The sequence below is a fragment of the Bactrocera latifrons genome, unplaced genomic scaffold (assembly GCF_001853355.1).
Source record: "Bactrocera latifrons isolate USDA-ARS-PBARC rearing strain unplaced genomic scaffold, ASM185335v1 scaffold_50, whole genome shotgun sequence".
NCBI lineage: Eukaryota > Metazoa > Arthropoda > Insecta > Diptera > Tephritidae > Bactrocera > Bactrocera latifrons.
Window position 1 is genome coordinate 372,322 of NW_017537157.1, and position 14,200 is coordinate 386,521.

The 14,200-nt window shown below is 38.7% G+C and overlaps 1 protein-coding gene across 6 annotated transcripts in view; it reads left to right on the forward strand.

Moving 5' to 3' along the window:
• Positions 1-13,450, forward strand: part of LOC108973834 — a 31,675-nt gene extending 18,225 nt beyond the window's left edge. For 5 of the 6 annotated variants that reach the window (XM_018941331.1, XM_018941332.1, XM_018941328.1 and 2 more), the window contains 5 exons: positions 8,387-10,238; positions 11,423-11,780; positions 11,847-12,452; positions 12,524-12,858; positions 12,921-13,450. In XM_018941331.1, the coding sequence (XP_018796876.1) occupies positions 8,934-10,238; positions 11,423-11,780; positions 11,847-12,452; positions 12,524-12,858; positions 12,921-13,133 (2,817 nt within the window). In that variant the 5' untranslated portion in view covers positions 8,387-8,933 and the 3' untranslated portion in view covers positions 13,134-13,450. Of the gene's footprint in view, positions 1-276; positions 349-8,386; positions 10,239-11,422; positions 11,781-11,846; positions 12,453-12,523; positions 12,859-12,920 lie in introns of those variants that run through there. The other variant, XM_018941333.1, reaches the window with a different exon arrangement.
• The last annotated feature ends 750 nt before the right edge of the window (positions 13,451-14,200 follow it).

The following is a 14,200-nucleotide window of genomic DNA, read 5'->3' on the forward strand; positions in this document are numbered from 1 at the left end:
TTTTTTTTTTTTTGTTTGTTTCTTTTTTATTTAATGTATCTTATTTTGCGCGACACCAATTCCAACCGCAACAATCCATTGACTCATACTCCACCGCTGCTGAGTTTAATAATAAAAAGCAACAACAACAAATAGTCCAACATGAAGATTATAAGAAAAAAAATAGGCAAAGCGCCAAGCCATTGCAAACTATTAAGCGCATAGGAGCGCTCCTAATGCCCACACACATTCGTGCACATACAGACACATGCACATAAAGCTATAATAAAGTACTTTAACAAAGATCTAATAAAATGAAATCGTTTGCCAATAAAAGGCTTGTGAATAAGTCAAGTCACAGCGCCAAAGGTGAGTTATGCAGCAAAATCGACGCGAAAAATAGCTGAAATGTGTGTTTATATATGAATGAATGTATATACACATGTATGTATGAATGTGTACAAATATGTATGTATGTATATACATAAGCGTTTGGCATTAGGTAATAAATAGCGTAATCCACCCGCCGCCGTTGCCGTCATTGGCGGCTCCAGCGCTGCTCATTTAAATCGGATCAAGCCGTAAATCAATGCATTCACTTGAGCTGCTACTTGGCATTACATATGTATAGTAGAATACATATTACAAACAATAATTATTAAAAGCATGTAGAAGTACTAACGGACATATACATAATACATAAGCACTTAAATACATAATACACATGCATTCTAATGCAAACGCGCACAAATGTTCGCACAAACAATTTACTCGTCCGTCGTTTGCCAACTGCTGACCATATGAAGAAATCTTTTTACAACTTTTAATTGCTTGCTTTATGATTGTAGAAAATCGCCAAGTTTTTTTCTTGCCACATATTGAAATCATGCAACGCTTCGTTTGCTGCAACCAAATCCAATACTCGCATTCAAAACGTTCGAAACACGACAATTTAAACACTACTAATGATAAATTAAACAAAATTATTAGCCAAGAGCGTGTAATAAATCATATATGTGTATGAGTACATATCTTTATGTATGTATGCGCACACATACGATGCAATTTGTGTGACTATAATAATTAAAATATAATTATTGAGTGAAATTAGCTTTGAATCTAAATGCTGCATGAAGGTCGATGGCATGCTGAGGTATTTTAGTACAGCTGCCATGTCGAAACTCAGCAGGCTAAGCATAAGCTGAGACTAGTCGAAACTGAGCAAAGTTGATATATTTTTAGAATTCCATCGAACTCGAATCAACTTTTTAAGAATGTGGTCATATATATTAATATTTATTTTTAACATAATTCTATCAACTTTGAAGCCAACGTGAGCAATACAACTTTGTGTTATAATATTTGTAGGATGACTAATCGACCCAGCGATTTGTAGGATGGGATTTTCTTCCCAGCGACAATTCGCTTGAGTTCTGAAAACAAGAAAAAGTCGCTGGGACCAGACGCGAAGTATACGTTAGATGTGGCAACAATTTGAAGCAATTTTATCATCGTTTTCATAGATTTGAGATAAAGTATGTGCATTGCTCCGAACTCTCGCTTCATTGCTTACAATATTCAAGTTCAACTCGTTCTTTTGATATCTTTGTAGTGCCAGCTATTTCGACCAACTTCATACCACGGTCATCCAAATCATTTTGTAATTTATTTTTATATATTCGTCCGTAACAGCTATATATATAATAATAATTTGGCGCCTTAATCTTCACTAAAGTATTATTGACCAGAATCAGAAGTTTAAAGAGTCATTTTAATGACAAGTTTTTGAAACTCAGTCAGTTGTGATTTCAATGCAGAACCACTTCCCCTGTGGGTCAGTGTGGCTGTGCTAGTTTGGATTTTTGGCATACAGTTTCGTGACTTTGACAGACCTCACAAAGTGAATTAAAATGAAATTTCCATATATGTATGTATATAATATAACCTCCAATAGCAGTGTTAACAAAGAACGTTAAGCGACTGTGACGCCACATTTCTTTTTCATAAGTTTAAAAATACCTTATAACTGAAGAGAATTCATCATTCTAGTCCTTCACTCTGATGAAAACATAATATAGAAGAAATTTTTCAGGATCAGGATCAAAGCCGATCAGTTTGCTATAGAGGGCAGCCTTACCCGAATTTCATACGATTGGGAATGAGTTAGGACTCCACTGTACTCTTGCGCTATAGTAGTGGATCTATGAAGTTGTGAGCTGGGCGCGCGCTTAAGGTCAACAACCAGAACTACTAACAGAAATGCTTCTGGCTCAAAATATAATACTAAACTACTTGCTTTTAGCAAGGTTAATTTCTCCGCAATTATAGGTGTACTGACTGCACACTGTCTAACTCACAAATGCTGAGCCTCCATATTTTGTCGGATGTAAATTGCCAAAGATGTATGGGGGAAGGTGAGGTGGTAATATCTAGGCACTTTCTGTTGTGAACTGTCCAACTTTTGGCAGCTTAAGTTTCTGGGTTTGATTTTAGTCGTCTTAACAAATTTGTGATTAGCTTGGAACGCTTTGGCGATCGCAAAGAACCAGCGTTAACAACTAACGAAGTGGCATCATACGTTAACTATAAAGCGAAGATCAGCCCTGTGACCTAATCTATTTTAGAAATAACTTAGATACCGTTATTTATATAATGGCTTCTTTCTCAAATAACTAAAAAGAGAAAAATCAGATATGATCAGTGGTTTTCAAGATAATTGTACTTCAGATACTCAGAGATTAACAAGAAATATTACAAGCGTTCTTTTTGAAAATAAATAAATGAAGATATCATTTGTTTAATTACGTCATCTATTTGCGATCAGTTATTATTGTGACACTGTTGCAAACTACAGCAGAAGTTTATGCTATGATGGCTTGACAGTTGTTAAGGGCTCAGTAGAGTGATCTTTTTTCCAAAAAAAAAAAATTTTTTGGCATTTTCTGTTCCCTTATACTCTCTCTTTCGGACTTTGTTCGATTTTTTTTTTTTTTTTTTTTTTTTTTTTTTTTTTTTTTTTTTTTTTTTTTTTTTTTTTTTTTTTTTTTTTTTTTTTTTTTTTGCAAAAACTTGCACTTTGTAACATTTCTCACCCAACTGTATGTATTTAGTTACAGTTATCAATATCGAATGTATGGAAATTTGTTCCCCTTCTAAATTAGATAACAATATTTCGAATACATTTTCGAAATCTTACACAATCTATCTCCGTTATCAACTGAAGATTAATTTAGAACCTATAAGAACGATTTTAAAACTGCATCTTGGCAGTAGGTAGTTGAGTAAAATGGGTGTCTGCCGACACACTTAGGCCTTTAAGAGAACCATTGTGAAACTACCGGAACTAAAATCGCATCATCGTAAATTCATAAACAGCTCTCTTTGTGCCCATATCCATGGAGAGCATTATAATTGTCTATCAGACACGGTTTTATGAGTTTGATATGCAAACTAGTCAACAATCGTGGATGGGAATGGAGGAAATAAAACGAACCGAAAAAAAATATGCCAAAGACACTCATAAACCAAGAAGATGCTCATTGTTTTTTTCGATATTCGTGCAACATGAATTTGGAAAAACCACTCATTGATTTAACACTTGCACCACCGCATCGAGCCATGATTGTAACCGAAGTTAAGGCCAAAAAACGCAATGCACCACCAATTTCCGAACGCTGCTCCTGAAACTCAACCATCAAGCAAAGATTTTGATTCAAAACCTGAAAATATTGTTTTTGAAGCGCCCACATTGAGAAAGTATGAAATGTCGGTTTATACCCGATCTTAGCCCTTCCTTACTTCTTACCATATTACTTTCAATAGGAAATATTAGCGCTCCAAACTTTAGTCTAGAGATCCTTTCAATTGTTTTATAATACCGTTAGGCGCACCTTTGTCATAGTAAGTTGGGCTTTGCTTACAAACATATACATACACACATACATACTCGTATAAAAGCTTTAAAAACCAATTATTCACCAAAATAACGAGCATGTCTGCCTGAGATTCACGATGTTATTATTTGTTTTTGTTGTTTTTGTTGTTTTTGTTGTTTTTTATTTTATTTTTTTATTTTATTATCGAATATTTCAAAATGTTATCAAAAACCAATTTTATTACAACTTACGAAACACCAAAAGCATCGTTAACTGCACAACAACAACAAGCAGATATAATTTTTGGTTCGGAACTCCTCAGTGCCTTATAACTAAGAAGTATGAAAATAGAAATAACAAAAATGAAACAAATAAAATCTCAAATAAAAATTTGCTTGGTTGTCAAACTATTTGACTATTTGTGCCTCCATCAGCTTGGTGCTGCAGTCTGCACACAACACCACCGCATCCGTCACGACCATCAGTCGCAACAACAAGCATTGCTTGCGGCGAATCGCTGTCTGCATCATCCAAAAACCAAAAGCAAAAAAAAAAAACAAACCTACAGTTCCCACTATCAACGAGAGCGAATGCTGGTCCAAGTTATTGGCCAAGCAGAAAAAAACCCACGAATTTGCCATGAAGATTTGTCCGTCTGCAAAGCTGCAAAATTGTTAGTTTGCAAAGCAAACACTTGTGTCTTTACATATATACGTATACACTTGTATATATGTACATCAGTATGTATTATGTTTGTGTCTATGAATGATGCTGCAGAGAAGTCAATTGTCCTGGTCAACAGCTCTGTGGTTGCGGCAGTCACTTGGTGCATCGTACATCCATATGTGCTTGTGTATGTATGTAAGCGAATAAAACCTATACATATTGCTGTCGTTGTTGCTGTTTGTGGAATTGTTGGCAGCCGTGCCGCTTAGCTGCCAAATTGGCTGGTGGTTGACCCTTTTACTTGACTTCTCATTTCGTTTCATCTATGAAATTGTAATTCGATTCATTCCGACGATTTGTTTATTATGGAAGTGTCTGACAAAGTAACCGGCAGAAGTACGCGGTTGAGGGTATGAGTAAATATTTGTCGTGGTATATATTTACATATGTACATATTTGCATGTATGTGGGTTTGTATGGCTGTGTTTATGCAGAGGTGGTGGCAATGCTTTTCGACAGGTCTTTTCAAAAAATGCTAGCGAGAACCGCGATACATGGTCAGCGGTTCGATTACATGTAAAATATGAATATACTATATACATAGTATGTATGTAGTAGCGATTTTTACAAATTAAATGAATATATGCACATACCGATTTCGAAATCGTATGGAAATGAACAGGGAAATAGCGGTAAGCATAATTACGGATGGGTTCAAACTAGATATTCGGGTAGACGGTGCTGTCTTTTCAGCAAAATTAGATATTAGAATCGCTTTTCGTCAAGATCTCCAAACGGAGATCTCAACAATTATAGATTCCTATTCTGACAAAGAGTATGCCCATAATAAGGAATATATTTATAAAAAATGACATACAAATTCTTGGAAATTGTAAATAAAACGATTTTTCCTGTCCTCGAAACATTTTTTATAAGCACATTTTGAGATGGCTCCTCCATGGAATTTTGTTTTATCTCTTCGCTCGATTGAAAACGGGTTCCACGGAGCGGTAATTTCAGTTTGAGGAACCAAAAAAATTAAACGCAACCAAATCTGGTGGCTGATTTGTATGCTAAAGTTAGGCATAGTAGAATTTGTATGACTATAAAGTGAATTGTTGGCGATGTTAGGCACTGGAGATGTTCAAGCATCATAAAAACGCGTCTTTGTGTCGATATTTGATAATGGATGAAAAATGGCTCCATCATTTCACTCCGAAGTCCAATCGACAGTCATCCGATTGGACTGAACATGTTGAAACCGCTTCAAAGCATGGAAAATGTAAAAGTCGGTTTGAAGAACGAAATCACCGAAAAGCCGCCGCATTAGTAGAAAAAGAAAGTGCTATTCCCTCAAGACAATGCAAATCAGTGAAAATAGTAGAAAAAATCAATGAATCGTGCTTGCTTCCGTATCCATCATATGCTCCAGATCTGACCCCAACGACTATTTAATATCCTCAGATCCCAAACCAATGCTGGCTGGGAAGAAATTTTCGTCGAAAGAAAAGGTGATCGCCGAAACAGTAGCCTTTTTTTGAGGCAAAGGATAAATCGTATTACAAAAATGTTATCAGAAAGTTATAAGCCCGCTATAATTACTGTGCCACCCTTGAAGTGAGCTATTTTTAAATGAGATTTTTGAAAAATTTAAGCTCTCATATTGGGCATATGGCAGATAGGTATACTATTGAACTGATGTTTAAATTTTTGCAAAATTTTTTTCTAAATTTTTAAGACAAAATCAAAAGTTAATTGGTCTTAAAAAAAATTTGGAAAAAAAATTCTTCGATCAGGCCCGAGTTCATTATGTATTCTAAAAGCTGTATAAATTTCATTAAAATCTACTGAGCGGTTTTCGAGTTACAGTTGTCACCAGTTCAAAAAACATTGTTTTGAGAAAAACGTGTTTAAAGTTTCACACTAGCGCTTTAAAATGCTCGAACTCTCTTTGTTATTTGTCGAATAACTCAAAAACTAATTATCGGATCAACGTGAAATTTTCAGAGAATATGCAACAAAAAACAAGTAATTAAGGGCTAAGTTCGGTTGTCACCGAACATTTTATACTCTCGCATCAAATACCATATTTGTGTAAAGTTTTATTCCGCTATCATCATTGGTTCTTAATGTATATATTATACAGAGAAGGCATCAGATGGAATTCAAAATAGCGTTATATTGGAAGAAGGCGTGGTTGTGAACCGATTTCATCCATATTTCGTACATGTGATCAGGGTGTTAAGAAACTATTATGTGCCGAATTTCATTGAAATCGGTCGAGCAGATCCTGAGATATGGTTTTCGGGCAATAAGTGGGTGACGCCACACCCATTTTCAATTTTTAGAAAAAGCCTTGATGCAGCTTCCTTCTGCCATTTCTTCCGTAAAATTTAGTCTTTCTGACATTTTCTGTTAGTCGGTTAACGCACTTTTAGTGATTTTCAACATAACCTTTGTATGGGAGGTGGGCGTGGTTATTATCCGATTTCTTCCATTTTTTGAACTGTTTATGGAAATGCCTGAAGGAAACGACTASAGTTTGGTTGACATAGCTATAGTATTTTCCGAGATATGTACAAAAAACTTAGTAGGGGGCGGGGCCACGCCCACTTTTGCAAAAAAATTACGTCCAAATATGACCCTTCCTAATGCAATCCTTTGTGCCAAACTTCACTTTAATATCTTTGTTTATGGCTTAGTTATGACACGTTATAGGTATTCGGTTTTCGTCATTTTGTGGGCGTGGCAGTGGGCCGATTTTGCCCCCATTCTTCGAATTTAACCTTTCTATGGAGCCAAGAAATACGTGTACCAAGTTTCATCATGATATCTCAATTTTTACTCAAGTTACAGCTTGCACGGACGGACGGACAGACGGACGGACAGACATCCGGATTTCAACTCTACTCATCACCCTGATCACTTTGGTATATATAACCCTATATCTAACTCTTTTAGTTTTAGGACTTACAAACAACCGTTATGTGAACAAAACAATAATACTCTCTTTAGCAACTTTGTTGCGAGAGTATAAAAATTATTTTTTTGAAAATTTTGACTACCCTTAACCCCTTAAGTCTTGAATGGGTGCCCGCGGTCACAGCGGAATCGCCGGAATCAAACCGATGAGCTTGCTAAAAAAGGTAGTATTTCCTCAATTCATTCAACAGGAAGAGACTCGGTATCGTTAGACTTTTGAACCTCCAGTGAACTCATCAAGCGCTGATCAACAACTAGAACTTGTTCGTAAGATGTTCTCCTACTTGCTTTTAGCAAAGTGAATATTCGCCGCAATTTTAGGTGTTCTGACACTGTTCTGTAGGCTCACACGCCGTGATTTCAATATTATGTATCACAAATTGATCAATATTTTAAGTAAAAATCAGTCATGGGCATTGAGGTCTCAAATTTAGTATGTGAAGGTTTGAAAAGTTATAATCCCATTTCGATAATTTTAGAGTTGAGATAGCACACCTTAAAGGCACCCATTATCAAAGTTTTGTCCCGATATATTCGTCGATACTTGACTTATACGCTGACAAGTGAAAGAATCAAATCGAAGTTATTGCTGTGTTATGTGTGAAGTGAGCAAGACTTAGCCCGATTTCGATAAAATCGAGAGATTGTTATTCGATAGTTTTTGGTTTTATGTTCACGGTCTTCTTCGAAATAAGACTCAATCAATGTGTCGACCCTGTAGCTTGAAATAAATATTCTTGAATGGAAATATGCAATTAAAAATTACGATGTTGATTGATATTATTGAAATAATTAAAAAAGAGTATTGTAATTTTATCACTGTTTAATACTTTCCATTTTATCAAAGTCTTATTGTTTGCTTTACCTTTTTTGCTATGCTTCAGCAACGCGATCCAATAAAACTTTAATGCCACACCAGAGTATCACTGCAGCGCACCCCACCAAAGCTCTAGCAAACCACCAAACCCATAATAAATGTGGATAAAATTAGTAAATAGCGTGGTTAAAGCTAGCAATGAGCTGTAATCGAGATCTTAGCTGCTGCAGAACTACGCCGAACAACAATAAATAACGAGCCGATATTCGAGCCGCACCGTCTAGCTGATTGGTTGGTGTGCAAAAGATGCGTTCACTTACGTAATCGAAATCAAAGTGCAAGAGCCAGCAGATCCCACCAAAGTGCGCCGTGCCTATAAGTGCGCTCATGGCTAAGCGCGCCGTGGCTTCATTTGACTAGACTGCAGCTTCTAATCTTTCTCACACCAAGTGCAATTGACATTTTCATTCTTGGTGACTTCGGCTGCACACGTGTATGTGTGAGTGTTTGGATGTGTGGCGTAGCACCACCAGCAGATCGCTGATTTAACTTTGCGAAATCGATTAGCACCGGCGAAACTTCAAAAGCACAACAGGTGAATAGTTGAAGGCATAATGGCTAGCGCGACCGGCGACCGCGAGGCCATTGAATGTGATGGCAACGCTTCTGCAATGACCATAAATATGGCCGAGACTGGCAAAATAAACAATTACATGGCCAGCAGCAGAAAAAATCGACACGATGCCCACAGCAACAATGAGGGGCCGAGCATAAAACTAGAATCAGCGAAATTTGGGCATACGAGTGGACGGACGGCTGAGGGTTTGCGCCGGCAAGCGACCAAATATCCACACGGCCTGAATATCAGCATACAAACAGTGACCACTAATGAAGACCAACACAACACCACCAGTAATGGCAATAATAATAACAGTAGCAGCAATAATAATGGCAGTCTGCATGCCAGCAGCGACCTGAATGCAAATTATGGCTACTCACGAGCTTCCACGCTGCGCAGCAGTTGGGGTGGCAACAACAATGACAAACGGCAAACTAAGAGCGATTTGAATGACAGCATTAGACACACCTCAAATGGCAGCGGTGCCGTGGCAACGTCAGACAACGGCCACCGCAAATATCGCATTAGTATGAACAGCAGTCCGGAAAATCTGGCCGAATTGCAAATGCGCCGCTACAAGTATCCACTCACCGGCAACTACTATCTGGACACACAAGATGCGACGAGCGTGAAACAGCCACCACCGTTGCCGGTACTGCGCACATATTTACAGCGTTTCGGTCGCTGGAAATATCTACGCTGGCCCATTATATTTCTGGCGAGCACATTGCTATTCTTCGGCATCATCACCTATTGCATGTGGTTGCACGATGTGAGTGTGGCGCGGGAGCGTTATCAGCGACGCCGGCAGGAAGTCAGCAAGGAGGCGCAGTTAGCCGATAATGAAGCGCAGCTCATCAACTTTGTTGCAAACACGTTGGACGTGTGGCAACGTGTTGATGAAAGCATTGCAACCACAACAAGTATTTCGGCAATCAGCACCACCAATTCAAATGTAGCTATAACCACAGACCACAATCGGCAACACCTACAGGAATCGACGATTTTACGTGCAATTAGCACTCAAGCGCGTCAACCACCAGCCAAGCAACAGCAACTCACAACATTCAAGTATGTGGTGCCTTCGAAAGGTGTTGTCGCCGCTGAGAAGAAGCAGCACAGCAAAGTGGGTGTTGATAAGGACAGAGATGAGACAATGTCTGAAACCACGACATATGCCAGCGCCGAAGCGGCTCTGATACCCACTAATGTGCTGCATTACAGCGGTTTTAATGGTCATCAGAACAGCTTTGGTGTGCCTATCGAGGAGGGTCACCGAATTTTGCGGCTTTTTAATAATGTAAGTAGCAATTCGTAATTGTAATCGCTTTTAGACTAATTCGTTCTGAGTCTGTGGACATTCATTTTCTTTCTTTATGGATGTGCTATAGGACTGAGATTTTGTTCGTATTGGATAAGGTTAGGTCGAGGTACAGACATGAACGGAATTCACGAAATCTACGTTTGAAGCGTTGAAACATCGTTCCTTTGTAATGTTAATAGTATATTCCTTTTAATTCGTTCGATTCTGCGAAGGGACGACATCTGAGAAGCAAATATCGAGATGTTTGCTTCCTTCATCAAACATCTAGAATTGTCTTCTGTCCATATTGAATGGCCTTATCGTGTTCCATTTTGCGCCAAAATAAACCCGCAGCGCTGGACTCACATGAAGCTGATCCGTCCAGTGCTAGACTTCAAAACGCCGATGAGACCCCGAGTCGTCCTCAGCCTATATAAATCGGAACGCGTGTATACTTTCTTGCATGCTCATCGGCAGTATCGTGTTTCATTCGCAAACCGATATCGCAGTCGCGCTAGTGATAGCTCTCGTCCAGGAATCACCGGGCTGCCTCCAGGGCTAGACTTCACAAAACCGACGGTACTCCGGGTCGTTCCCAATCTGATTGATTCGGTAGGAGTATATGCTTTCTTGCAAGCTCATCGGTCTCATAGTTTTCAACGGCCCAATAGAGTTCGTGTTCCATTGTGCAGAATTATTTCGCAGTTACGGATATAGTAGTTCTCGAGCAGGCAACACCGGACTCAAGTGAGGCTGATCCTTCCAGTGCTAGAATTCAAGAAGCCGACGAGTCTCATGGCCGTTCCCAGTCTGATTAAATCGGAAGGAGTATATCCTTTCTTGGAAGCTCATTGGCCTCATAGTTTCCAACGTGAGCTGGCACTAAAATCAGCACATTCATGAAATTGCATGTTAAGGCCTAAGAATCGAAGATGCAAAAATACTGTAGTTACAGTAAAAGCTACCGAGTTAAAAGCGCTAGAAAAAAGAGAAATCCGAGCTCTTTCGTATAATGCATACCCCGCTATAGTAGAAATGCGCTGAGTTTTTGAACTGATTAGGTTCTTTCTGCGAACTTTAGAGAGGTCCATTAAGTCTCCTTTAAGTCCTTTAATTGCATAAAGTGAAGTTGTCTACAAATACTTCCCTCTATTTACATAGTCTCATTCTTTTTCCTACAGGGCCTTTCACCAAATCAACCTTTTAACCCAACAACTAAGTCTTTGACTAAAGTATCACCTACGATACCACCGCTCGCCAAGTCTAAGCCCACACACGCCATGTCATCAGGTTTTCGCACCACCGCACAAGACAACGGCTGTTACTCAACCACACTACCGATGTGTCAGGGTGTGTTGGACTATGATTTAACGTACAATTCGACAACAAAATTACAGCTTAATGATCAACAAGCTTTTCAACAACTAGTTCATTCGAACTGTTCAACACGTGCGCTCGAATTCATTTGCGTCACACTGGAACCGGAATGTAGACCTTCACATATTGGTATATTGCCACCTTGTCGGAGAATTTGTAAAGGTAATTAACACCAAAAGATTATTAAAAATAGTATTTCTAGCTGCCATTTTCTTTCTTGTCTTAAAGCCGTACTCGAAGCATGCTCCATCATCATAGCCAACTGGGACGCGCTAAACGAGCTGTTTGACTGCAATATCTATCCCGACTCCAATGATCCGCACAAATGTGAGGATCCCACGAGAAGACGCGACTACTGTTACGACAATGAGTTCGCCTGCTATGACCGCACTTGCATACCGCAGCAGTGGCAATGTGACAACATCAAGGATTGCGCCGCCGGTGAGGATGAAGAGAGCTGTTTGATTTGCGATCATCAGGATGAGTTCCGCTGCCGCTCCAATGAGAAGTGTGTACCCGAATCGGTGCGCTGTGATTTGAAATACGACTGCTTCGATGGTTCCGATGAGGAAGAGTGTGATGAGTATGGTTCCGGCGATGAAACAGCGGTCACTTTCGATGAAGCCGCGTTAAATTCTTTTCCACGTATATTCTCATACGCTAGCTTCCTATCGCCCAATCAAACTAATGAAGGTTTATATACCTATATTACGGCGGCCACCGACGATGAGAACGGCACGAAGTTTCAAGTGCATGAAATCACCAATCGTACCAGCGGCATATCAACCGAAGAGGTGACAAACAGTGTGCCCGGCGATGGGCCCAAAAGTTTCGGTGAGTTCTTGCGTCTAACTCCCACTCTCTTTTGTTTATTATCTCACAAATGTACATATATATATTTGCAGTAAACTTCCGTGACAGCAAGGAAATCATGATGACCAGCGACACAGAGAATAAATTCAAGTACTCCTCGGCCGCCACCACCGCACGCCTCGCCACAACACATCGCAACAATAATAGCTTGATCAGTAGCGGCAATAAAGCATCCTTCGGTGCCACCACACCCCTGCAACCCGCAGCCTCAATGCGCATCGCCATCACTACAGAGCCTTCCAACACATCCGCAGATGACGAAGATAACGACGACAGCAAGCGTAAAAAACCAGCAAATACTTGTGCGCCACATCAATTGCGTTGTGTGAGCGGCGAGTGCATCACAGTCAATCAACTCTGCGACAAGGTGAGCTTATGCCACGCGGCTGCACTGTGAAGTGTTTGGTAAAGTGTTGATTGTATTTGCAGAAAATTGACTGTCCAGATGGTGCTGATGAGCTGATGTGTATCTACAAGGAGCAGCGCAGCTCGACAACAACAACAATGCGCAGCAGCACAGACGCTCCTTCGAACAGAATCCGAAGTGTGCGCACGCAATCGACGACGGTGGCGGCGACGACCATACGTACGGATAAACGCTCCTTGACACGTACGACAATAAAGAGAAAGGTGAAAACCTAATGTTGTAATCACAACAACTACGTAATAACTACTGGAAACGGTTATTGTTGCACACATCCCATATTATCTAACTGTACAGCGCGCGTGTGTGTGTATTGTTGTTAAGTTAAGTTCCACATAGTATTTTAGGAGTATTTTTCTTGTTGTTCTATTCTCACCTGGCCGCACTTTGCCAATATTCTTTTATACATTTAAGCATTAGATTTAGTGTTGATAATTGATTTAGCTCATTTACTGCGTACCTATGTCGTTGCTTGTTTTTTAACAAAAAAAAAAAATTATTATTATTTTTACTATTTTTTATGTAATTATTTTTATTGCTACCGCTATATCTACGTTTTTGTATAAATATTTATGTATTTTTAGGAAACATTTGTATTATATGCCTTGATTCATACTGTTGTTAGCATGTGTAGTTGAATTTAAGGTTATGTTTTTAAATTCAACACTGAAAAAAATAACTTTATTTTATTATAAACTCGAAAAGTATAAGTAAATAATGTAGTTTTATGTTGCATTTTGTATGAATGAAAGGTTTATAAATGTATTTTAGGTTTAACAACATAAAACAAGCATAAAAACAACATTTTTTTTAGATGGAGTAAGAAATACGAATACGACTTTCTCACAGTCCAGAAAAATTAAGAATTCCGTGGTTTTAGAAATGTAATTCATACTCTGCAATCAAACACAGAAACCATATAAAAATTTCAAGGACTTATGTTATTGCCTTGCGTCTACTTTAAATATAATACGAACAACTCAAAACATGGTGCTGTTACTTTGGTAAGTAATCCCAGCTTCACTTGAGAAAACCTAAATTTCCCCAATCCGACTTCTATCTAGGTCATATATACGTATATAGATACAAGCTTCGTTATTTGGATAGCAGGTAAACGAAGGATCGAAATATACCTATGATAACAAGAATCACCATTTCAGTTTCAACGATTAAATTAACCATATTCGAATGCGGATCTAGAAAATCTTCGATAAGCGATTTTTGCAAAAATGTGTGAACCTGTGGGTGTTAATGTTGAAAATGCAAGAAATTATATAAATGAACT